Source organism: Neodiprion fabricii, chromosome 2 (genome assembly GCF_021155785.1).
Source record: "Neodiprion fabricii isolate iyNeoFabr1 chromosome 2, iyNeoFabr1.1, whole genome shotgun sequence".
In the NCBI taxonomy this organism is placed as follows: domain Eukaryota; kingdom Metazoa; phylum Arthropoda; class Insecta; order Hymenoptera; family Diprionidae; genus Neodiprion; species Neodiprion fabricii.
In genome coordinates this window covers 15458659-15469420 of record NC_060240.1, presented here as the reverse complement: position 1 = coordinate 15469420, position 10762 = coordinate 15458659, and the positions used below count along the sequence as shown (strand labels likewise).

At 36.8% G+C, this 10762-nt stretch overlaps 1 protein-coding gene across 1 annotated transcript; it reads right to left on the bottom strand.

Annotated features, from left to right (window-relative positions):
• Window positions 1-4055: 4055 nt before the first annotated feature.
• Window positions 4056-9826, bottom strand: LOC124175084 (elongation of very long chain fatty acids protein-like). Its single transcript, XM_046554965.1, has 4 exons — window positions 9808-9826; window positions 8471-8549; window positions 8110-8378; window positions 4056-4801 (listed from the first exon to the last, which is right to left on the bottom strand). Exons 2-4 carry the CDS (start codon window positions 8517-8519, stop codon window positions 4244-4246), a joined length of 876 nt encoding a protein of 291 aa, XP_046410921.1. The 5' UTR covers window positions 8520-8549; window positions 9808-9826; the 3' UTR covers window positions 4056-4243.
• Window positions 9827-10762: the final 936 nt, after the last annotated feature.

Here is a 10762-nt window from a genome sequence, read left to right as displayed (position 1 = left end):
ACTGCCTTGGGCAACAATGGAGAAAAGTAATAGCTAATTAAGACACAAAAAACAACGTTATTGTTTGAAAAGAAGACTGGTCACCAAAGAATTATCAGAAAACATCATTTGACAATTGGCATTATATATACAAAACGCATATTTTAATCTTGAATGATTAATTGAAACAAGTTAACATTTACAATTTTATATAAAATCGAAAACATGGAGTATATCGAGTCCATGAATCGTAAGGTGAAATTGTCGAAAGGTCTGCATCTGATAAATATACTCTTTATTGTTTTGAATCGTTGATTTCACTGTGTATCATCGGCGTATACATGTGTGTTCCTTCTTTATCAACAGGTGAAAATATTCGATTTTATGTTTATCTTGAATGTTTTATTTGTGTTCATGTCAATTCTGTTAATAGTATAAAATATAAATATGTCTGTATCCTGGTGACCGATAAATGCAATGTAATCTAGTATAATGTTTAATCTACACCCTTGTAACTACATTTTCAATGTCTCCAATAGTTACACCCTATATAATGTCGGGGTAAGCCAACAAAATTTCGTAGTTTAGGTTCGATAATGCGGTACTCTTTTAATATAAAATTCACTATGGCAAAAGAAGCACAACTTTCCGTGACCACAAAAAAGCTTCCTTTCACCGTCAAGAACTAAATCTTTCTCCAAAAGATCAAAACACCGTGGTCCATGGTTGGTTCGTATAGTTTCCCGATTTTTTCACGCATATAAAAACTCAACATCTAAAAATTACGAATGGGATTTATGATATCTTCATTCATTCGAAAAATACAATTTGTGAAATGGTTAAAAAAATATTTCTCTTTTGCACCGACATCGCAACATAGAGGGTTCTTTGCAATCGTAAATGAAGTCGAAAAAAAATGATGAACTCTACAGGACTGGTATTTCCCATAGCTAGAAGGCATCCCCAAGCCTTCGCGTCAACAGAGATTGATACTCTAAACGTTTAAATTTTGATATAGTCTGAGTCATGGTTTATGCAAAGAAAATGAAAACTGCAGCGAAAATTTCACGAGAACTTTGACACGTACCGGGTTGAGGAAATCATTAGTTGGGAATCAATACTTTTTTTGTAATATTATCACGACATGGTCAAATATTGAATATCCATCGGATTTATGCATTTTTAAGTTACCGCGATTCTTCTCAAAATGCAACAAAACAATCTCTGAATTGTTAACAAGACCTCAAATGATGATTTGTCGCCCCAAATCGGTTCCAAACAATGGAGAACCTGGTGCATTCAACTTTTGTCTGTCTGTAAGAGTTTAGTCAGCGTTCGCATGAGTGTGTGATCCCGTTCCAACTTTGCTTAGAATATCGGTATACCTCTGAAACTGTTGATCCGATCACAACAGAATACATCCTAAAACCTACCCACATGTTGTGGCTATTCTTTGAAAAAAAAAAGAATCAGAATCAAAATCGGCTGAGTAGTTCTGGAGCTGTAAATGAACATGCGAACATAAAGAGAAAGATACATTGAGTTTCATACAGAGCGAATTGCTACCGACAGAATGGCTCGTCGTCTGCTATAGTTTAATGCGCATATGCTACAATCCGAGAGCAGTTGTTTGCAAAACTGCCCCCGTTGAAGCCAATTTTTGGGGCGGCAAGGTTAAATTTTTTTTCAAACATTATTAAGGGGGGGGGGGGAGGGTAAGGGTTTGCACTTTCGAAAAATCGATTTTGATTTTGTCTTATCTTATTGTTAAACATTTCAAGAATATATTCCCAAAATTTTAAGTCGATCTGAGCAAAACTCTTGAAGTTATTTTCTAGTTAGTCTCCTGCCCTTTAACACTATAGCTCTGACAGCAGGTATACAACTTATTCATTCCTATCGTTCTGGTCCATTATCCTGTTTCGAGAATATTTTATTTAGTAAAGACAGGTAAGTAAAGCCATAAAGACATATTTTATATTTGTATGTACACTATACACTGTACAATATTTTTAAACGAGAGACGAGCGTCAGTTTGTCGTTGCACGTTCGATCGTGCGATTTGTGATTTTTTCTCAAAACTACTTTTTCAAAGTCCGCATTCACTGCCATTTAGAAACTACTTGACCGATTCATTTCAAACTTGGTACACATTTTCTACATATAAAATACCTCCCACCAACGTTTAGTTGAAATTGTTTTTTTTTCACATTAAGGGGGTTTCCCACCCACAAAATGGCGGAATTTTTCGTGGAAAATAGCAGTTTACACTTTAGATGGCCACCAAAAATTTTTTATGAAAAAAAAAATAATCATAGAACGTTGGGGGGAGGATCTGATGATACTTTGACTAAATTTTAATGGTTTTTGATTTCAGATAATTTCCGACCGAGATATAGTGAAGACCGCAAATTGTTTTTTTTTCTAAGACGTTCTGGGGCAAGCTCTGTCACCGGCTTGTTTTTCAATATTTCCTCATGAAAAAATTACAGAATATTGTTACAAGTATACTTAATAATGTACAAAAGGTTTGAATAGATTTGCTTAAGGGCCACTTTCAAATGTCCTTGCATAATATGCGCAAGACCAGAAACAAAGTGTGTTAGTCAGCACGACCAAACAAAATACGGAACTGGTGTAAACAATATTAGTTATTCACATTTTGTTAATCTGATGAATAGTTCACTCATAAAAAGTACATTTCAAATATAACATGAACCGAAATTATTTGAAATAAGGACATGAAAAATACACGGTACAAAGAATACTCTTCATCTAGTTTTATTGGAAATCGACCAGACAAATCATCCACCACATGCATCACATAATCAAATTTCAGTTTCTTTAATTTCTCTGACCTTCATATCCAAGAATCACCTTTCTATTAGTAAATCATCCGTTGCACTTTTGATACATCCGTTTCACATGAAAACTTACAATTAGTAAGATAGCTATTAAAAGATAGCTTACCTATCAGTGCCAATATACAGAGTGAATTGCTCGTGACAGAATGGTCCGTCGTCTGTTGCAATTTAATGCTATGAGAATGTACCCCTTCGAATCACTTGAAGACTACACAGTTGCCAACTCATACGAAGCGTATAAGCGGATGACTTTTCAGTAACCAACTTATTGGTAGCACGATCAGTTACCGAGTCATATAGACGAGCCTCTCGTCGGTGTCTTTAACTCAGTTCCAATTTAACGATTCGCTTGGAGCCTATGGCATATATTATTGGGAACACTAGTGCTCGGATAGGCTATCTGGTGGTGATATTCAACATCTGAGCGAGTAGATTGAATCGCATCAGCTGACTCGGACTATGTACTTGTTTATGTACAAATTTACAAACTTCTTATAATAAAAGTTTCATTTTACATTTTAAAATTACAAAAACAAAATGTATTCTTATAAAAATACACTTGTCTACATTTGTTTATGTACAGCGTGACCAACTCACTGTAGTCCGTATTTTCACCGCTAGGTGCAATTTTTTAGGCCACGCCTCGGCTAGAGACCCCAATCTCGAATTATACTACAATATATCATTAACGCTATCCAAGTTACCACGACAGTCATTCCTTGAACAGTAAAGTAAGGCAATACCTGTACTTCCATGGTGAGGCTTCTCTTGTCTTCAACATTTCTTCTAACAATGCATCTGCGTATATAATCAATAAACACTTGATCGAGACTACCATCCATTTGGTTATCAAAGAGTGGTGGCTACTCTCTTGGGAACTGGCGATCTTATCGGACCCCAGGTTTCAATTTCTTACGTAACAATGCGCATGGGCTACAATTTGAGAGCAGTTGTAACACAACTGCTAGCGACAACTGCCAACATTTTTGAGGTTATATTCGTGACGCTTGATCATCCTAGCTAACTGCTCTCAGATTGCAGCGCATGCGCATCAAATTGTAGCAGACCACTGACTATTCTATCGTGAGCAATTCATTCTGTATATATATAGGCTTAATAAATAGATATTTGATTCTGAATTCCAGCGCATAATGAAAAATACGTAATTCTCTATTTTACGGACCACATTGCAGTAATAATTTGACGAAGCTATTAAAACCATGAACATTGTAACTTTATTAATTTAACATAGAACAGGTATAGACAGTATAAAACAACTTCATGTTACCGTGGTATCGATTTAGGATATTCGATTACAACACCATAGCCCAATTTGACGTGAGGATTCCTTAAGTTACGACCCTCAACCATCCGTACTTTCAATTGATATAGCATGCAACTTAATCACACTGTCCAGGGATACTTTGAAGTTTAAAATCTTTTTTATTAGATTTCAGATTGGTGGAATTATTTTTTGAGACACCTACGCACGCCACGTTATTAACGTTACTTTTATGGTAATTTTGGACATAAAAGGATGCGAGCATGTACGTAAAAGTAGTGCTGATCACTATTGTGGTCAGAGCTGTTGACTTTGAAACGGTACAGTCGATGAAGAACACTTGTATACTGTGTAAATCTGCAATAACAAATCGTACGATTTGTAGTGCAGTCAGATACTTTTTCCACACTAGGTACTTCTGTACTTTCGGCCCAATTGCAGCGAGTAAGTAATAGCTGTATACAAATGTCTGAACAAAACAGTTCAATATTCCGATAAACGTTGAATGACCACCAGCCATGTAACGGACTACAATCCATGAATAAGTCACCGCTGTAAAGTGGTAACAAACATGAAATAAAGATAATTGACGTTCCTTCTTGCGGAGTACGACGAATACCGTATCTAAAAGTTGAATGATCTTGCAAATGAAGTACAGGTGTACGCTTCTCGCGATCTGTAAATTATTAAAACGGTTTAAGTTCGTAAGCCCACGTTACCACGCAATATTTGGCGAATATTACTGCAATATTTCTATTCTTTTACTATAGCAGCAAAATTACAGGCATATTACAGTTTCACGTGTTCACTCAAAATATACAGCGAAAAAATTGCACAATGTGTTTTACAACTTTTAACCTTGCCAAGTGACGTTGTTACAATTTTACTGCAAGATTTGATGATGTATAAACACTTATTTCATTTGTCTCATCAAAATACATTTGAAATCAATTGGATTATATGTGAATTGAACTAAATATAGCAGCAAAACTGAACGTCCGAAGCAAAAAATCATCGTGATTACACATAATCAATCAATCTAAGGTTTGTGAAGCAACCAAGATCACACACAGTACAAAATATTGAATCAACGTTACAACAACATTGCTATATCGCAGTTACGGTTACCATCCACACACATTGTAGCAATATTACAATTAACAGCTTCTGTATGAAACATTGCAGATGGATTGTTGCAATATTGCAATTTATTCAACTTACACGTCATAATTACAGTAAGATTGCATCAACACAAAGCTGATATATGTATATCGTATGCTTTATGAAAATTAATGTTTCAATTACGTGTATATAGTTGATATAATGGTATTCGAAAGTAGGGGGGCTGGGTGATCCGAGACGAGGTGAATTAATTTTTTGGTCGGTTTCAAAACGTTCGGTACGTCTGATAAAAATCCAATGGAATCATCAAAATAAAGTCAAGCAGTAATTTTATTACCTTTCCAAAATATTTCTTAAACCCCTCAAAAAAAGATGCTCCATTCTATTGATAATTATTTTGACACGTATTAAAAGACATTATTGATTAAAAAGAAATTACAAATGCCAATTTTCTTGCTGGAAGGGTTTTGAAATTACCGCCATTAGCACTTTCTGTCTGCTTTCAACTCACGCGTAGCATACTTGTTGTGTTTTTTGACGATCCTCGACGTTACCGCAGCTACATTCATCTACACCAGGCCCCTGACACTGGTGGTATAACGTGTCCCCGTTAGTACATCCCGCGACTACGCGGCGCTAGTAGTCACCTGCTCACAATGCGCGGTCCCTATTGGTTGTATGGAGGTTAAGAACAACGCAGAGAGCAGATTTTCGGAGAGTGAGGAGCGTAGGGGGTAAAGTATATGACTACTAGCGCCACGTTTGGCGGGGTCAACAACGGGACGTCCTGCTATAAGAGAATCTAGTCCAGTGCCAGAGACTTGATCGACACCCAACGATTCGCAGCATTGAGATGACGACCACGTGGTTGAAAGCGTAAGAGTTCACCGGAAAGTATTTGAAAATTTGTACATATACGTATTGTAAGGTTTGTGGATTTACAAAAGCGAAGCACTTGTAATAACCTCCGCCAGTGGATGTCTTGTCCCAGTGATGTGAAAGGACCTTCATATAATTCATAAAAAAAGGAGCTCCGTGTTGAAAACGGAACGTAGGAGATTGTTTTTTTTTTCTGATCAAAAAAGTTCCTGCTCTCTATCTACCTCTAATCTAGGCTGACGCGGGATTTGACTCTGGTGCAGCGGACTTGCAGACGCAGGCTTGACAGTTTGTCGTCCATAGTTTCCCACAGACACGGGGTATGACGCCGTGCTATGTTTTGACCAGATTCAGACTCGCCGTTGTACCCTAAGCTATTTTCTCGAAGGCTGAGTTTTTCCTTCTAGCCGTATTCCCTCCTCTAATAATGGATTTTACTCCATGTAGATTTTCTGTTCCTATGATTTTACTCCGCTGCTGTTCCCTCTCTACTTGAATGATTTTACTTATCTTTGACAAGTTGTTACCTGAGTAAGAAAGCAAGTTTTGATACACCGTAATATTTAATCAACCAAATCAATTCAAAGAAATACAATCTTTTGGTATCAAGAATATCGCATGCTCATGCAAGAACGAAAAAACAAAAGGTAAAATAAAATAAAGAACGAATTACGCAATTGAGTATTTGAATGAAATTTTTTTATTTCATATTTTGGACTTATTTTTTATTTTTTCGATTGAATCAAAATTGCCAATAATATAACAGATTGAAAACTGTAACATTGTGACGTCACCCATGTTAAGATATATCTATATATATTAAAATCAGTGAAATTCAATCACCCATAACATGAAAAATTATCATTTTTAACGAAAAACAAAAAATGTGTCCTCATTATTTTGGCTTGCACTGCATTATGCACCCCTAAAAATGGAAAAAAAAATTTCATTCAAATACTCAATTCATAGGTTACGCTCCTGAGTTTTACAAAGTTAAATTTGTTTATAGTTCTACTTCAGCTAGACTTTAAATATTTCGATTTCCTTCAGTAGCTGAAAGAACCGCTATGCGTCTATCCCTATATCCCGTGATTCTACTCTATCTGCCAAGGCGCTTGGCTTACGAATTTTTCTATCTTTAAAATTTAACTCTAAATTCGATCGTAGCCTTCCGATGCGTTCTACGCCGTGACAATAACCGATGAGTCACTTTCGTAATTACTATGCTTTTATCCTTTAGAAACATCAGTGTGTGGTCTTTGATTTGCGTTAAATCAGTATTAATCGTTTGAATTTTATCAATGCGTCGTCGCCTTGTGCGATATCTACCGATTGAGAGGTTATGTCGAATAATGTTTACTTTCTGCCTCAGTGGGGAAATTCAATGTAAGATAAGACATGATTTTCATGTTTGCAGGTATGATCACACTCCAAATAGCGATCTCTATAAATAGTCATTGAAGGTTAGTAGCAAACCACACAGGGACGACAATCTTTGGAGAGCGCGTTTGCGAAACTGCAACAACGGTAAAAGGGTGCGTCTCAATTTATCCAATCACACGAACGGTGTAAAAACCTGAGTTTGTGGGAAGGCGGGGACAACAACCCCTCAATCCTGCGTCTGTAAAGTTCACTGCAACGGAATAAAATCCGACGCCCGCCAAATAGATAGTCAAACCACAGGGATCTTTAATTAGGAAAAGATTAACCATCCACCTTCCTTTTCAAGCCCGAAACTTTTTTTCTTAATTATTTCAAGGTTCATTAAACATCATAAAGACAAAGACTCCCACCCGCGTTGGTAATTACGAGCATTCTGCTCTCGAAAATCTTACGAGCGTTAAAATACATAACCTCCGCAAACCGCGTCTTACAGCTGAAGCTCGCTCATGAGCAGTTAATCGCTGAAATTCAGCCTGTCAACTTTCACCAACATTTCCTTTCCATACATGAAAACAATCTTAATCTACAAATTGAACTCACCCGAATATCCAACGGGCTTTCCGAATAAACGAATGGTTGACACGAGTAGCTGTAATTGTGAAGCCAGCCTGTCATTAAGCCCTCTCGGATTAAATAAATGTTGAAAAAGACTTGAATCAAGTTGTGCACAATCATAGTTTTGCGCAACGTGTAGGGTGGCTTGTCTCTCATGAATCTTCGGCCTGAAGTGCAGATATACAGGTACATCGCCAGTATAATTATCACAGGCCCTGGTCCCGACATTAAAAACCACTCGACAGTTCTCGGGTCTGGGGAAAAAGTTAATCCAAAGTTCAGTTGAGTGGCCTAGTAATTTAAACCAAGTAGCGTGGGCAATTTTATAAAATACTCATGAACGAACCATAATTATGGTACGATGGGTAAAACCATCCGAGAAGGCGATTTAACATTTTTGTTAATAATACGGGAAGCGTGTTTAGCTGAAAAGCACAAATTATACCGAATTATTGGTAAGTTGAAGTGAAATGGTGGCGAAATATGCGAATACATACAAACTGATTCAATACCTGCTATGCGTAATGTATTTTCAGTGAGTTTTTGGAAAACTTGCTATTCAGGCATTTGCCCGCAGTACATCAGCAGAAATTGAAATTGTAACTAACGAGACTGAAACTTCACTTGTAGTATCATGAACAGCAAGTATCAATTGCATATTCAATTTATGTGTACAACTGCATTTTTCATGCCTCGTGTACAGGTTGTTTCCGAGTAAACACCACAGTATGTTGGGTTGTCTGACACTGAGGGAAACAAACATCGGTACACGGAAAAAAAAATTCTGTTCGGCGAGCTGTATTCTAGAGCTCCAGTAACTATACGCACTCTACGGTCTATCTTGTAGTTACAGCAACTATATATTAGTCAGCTCTGATAGCTGCAAGTTGTTCAGCTCTCACAGCTGAATGGTTTTGCTCTAAGAGCTGTAAGTTGCGCTGTGCTCTGGTGCGTTGACATATTTCATAACCTTCAATTTTCATGAGTATGATTTAAATACAGTTGATAGATAATTGTTTAAATAGTCCATTCAAATATGTAAATGACACTGAATAAATAATGATAATAATGATGAAAAATAATACTAATAGCAATATAATTATACTATTTAATAATAAGCGCTGTGAGCGGAGCCGAAAAATTCTGGTCTAGCTCTTCGAACGAAGCTGTTTAGCTGAGAGAGCTGAACAACGTACAGCTATGACAGCTGACTAACAGTCAGTTATACGAACCATGCAGTGCTCTTCCAATAACAGAACGCTTAGTTCGACGAACTGTTTACAAGTAACTATCTAATATTTAGTTCCACGAGCTGAATTTTTTTTTCCGTGTACGAGTTATCGATAGGTAGCGCGTTCAAAGTCCTCGCGAATAAGTTGGAATTGCCCGTCTTGCCTTGGCAGAGTTGTATGGATGTGGCCAAACAGTTTTTCGTTGGTTATAACCTACGTTGAAACATTCAGTGATCGCGTCCCGGAGTTACTTTGAAGTGATTAAATGACTCGATAGTTTTTACTGATATTTGTTCCCTGAGTGGTAGGCAACCCTACATACTGTGGCATTTAGTCGGGAACATCCTGTACAACTACCAAGTTTATCGAGTCGGAATAGAATTAGAAATTTTAGTACTCGTACGGTTCATTGAAGCATTATTTTTTACACTGTTTTCTAATTAGAGAATACCTTGGCGATAATTCTGCGATGTTCATTTCCTCTGTTTCATTATCAGGTCATTTCAAGACCTGAATCTTTCTTTGAAATGGATATTGTATTTTTATTCATGCGGCATCGGGGTTGACTTATCACAATTCGACCTTAATCGTGACATTGCGATTATCAAGTCACACGCTTCGTGCAATAATAGTTGCGAACATGAATTATTTCAGTATATATGTTTATGGATAAAAGTAAACGTAGTTAGTTCAAAAAATTTTATTGACACATTTTCAGTTCTTAGTTGAAGAAGATACCCACGCTGAAAGGTCGAGATTTAGAACGTCTATTATAAGAAGATTTTAAACAAGTATCTAAAGTGTCTCATTGAGATGAAGTAGTGTTGCAAAAGAAGGCTTTTTAGAAGTGCTCTGGCAAAAGGATCGCTTACAAGTGATTCGATTCTACTGAGCAACGTTCCTCTTATTTGAAGAATCTATCGAACTCTCTGATTGGTTCTTCCCAATTTCAAGGAAGTTGGACCAACGAGGTGATTGCATGTATGTAAAAAATATTTTGGGCCTTCTTAATCACCCTTCGCAATACTGCAGCCTAGGCGTAGGGGTGGTGGGTCGGTACGGTGCCGATAAAAATTCTTCCTTTATCTGCTGTATATGCCAAATAGCCTATTTTATCATGGCGGGATCATAGCCAGAACAGCTATCGTGCCAGGTTCTGCATCCTCGAAAATATATGTAACAGATATTTTCGGGCATTTTGTTTACTTTGCATATATTTTTTTTTATACCTGAGATAAAAATTCTCTCCAATGCACAAGTGCAAGTAAGATTGCTTAGAATTTTCATATCTTAATAAGATAGAAAATAAGTGAACCGTTGGAAAATAAAAATAACAGAGTTTTCCGAAAGCGGGAAAGAAGATTATAAAGAATTATGGTATGGAGGTTTGAGTAAAAATAAAAGAA

Coding starts and splice junctions, on each gene's coding strand:
- LOC124175084 (XM_046554965.1), bottom strand. CDS start 8,519: ATGTTAAATCGCCTTCTCGGATGGTTTTACCCATCGTACCATAATTAT. Junction 8,379..8,470: donor CCCATCGTACCATAATTATG/GTTCGTTCATGA, acceptor CTTTTTCCCCAG/ACCCGAGAACTGTCGAGTGG. Junction 4,802..8,109: donor AAAGCCCGTTGGATATTCGG/GTGAGTTCAATT, acceptor AATAATTTACAG/ATCGCGAGAAGCGTACACCT.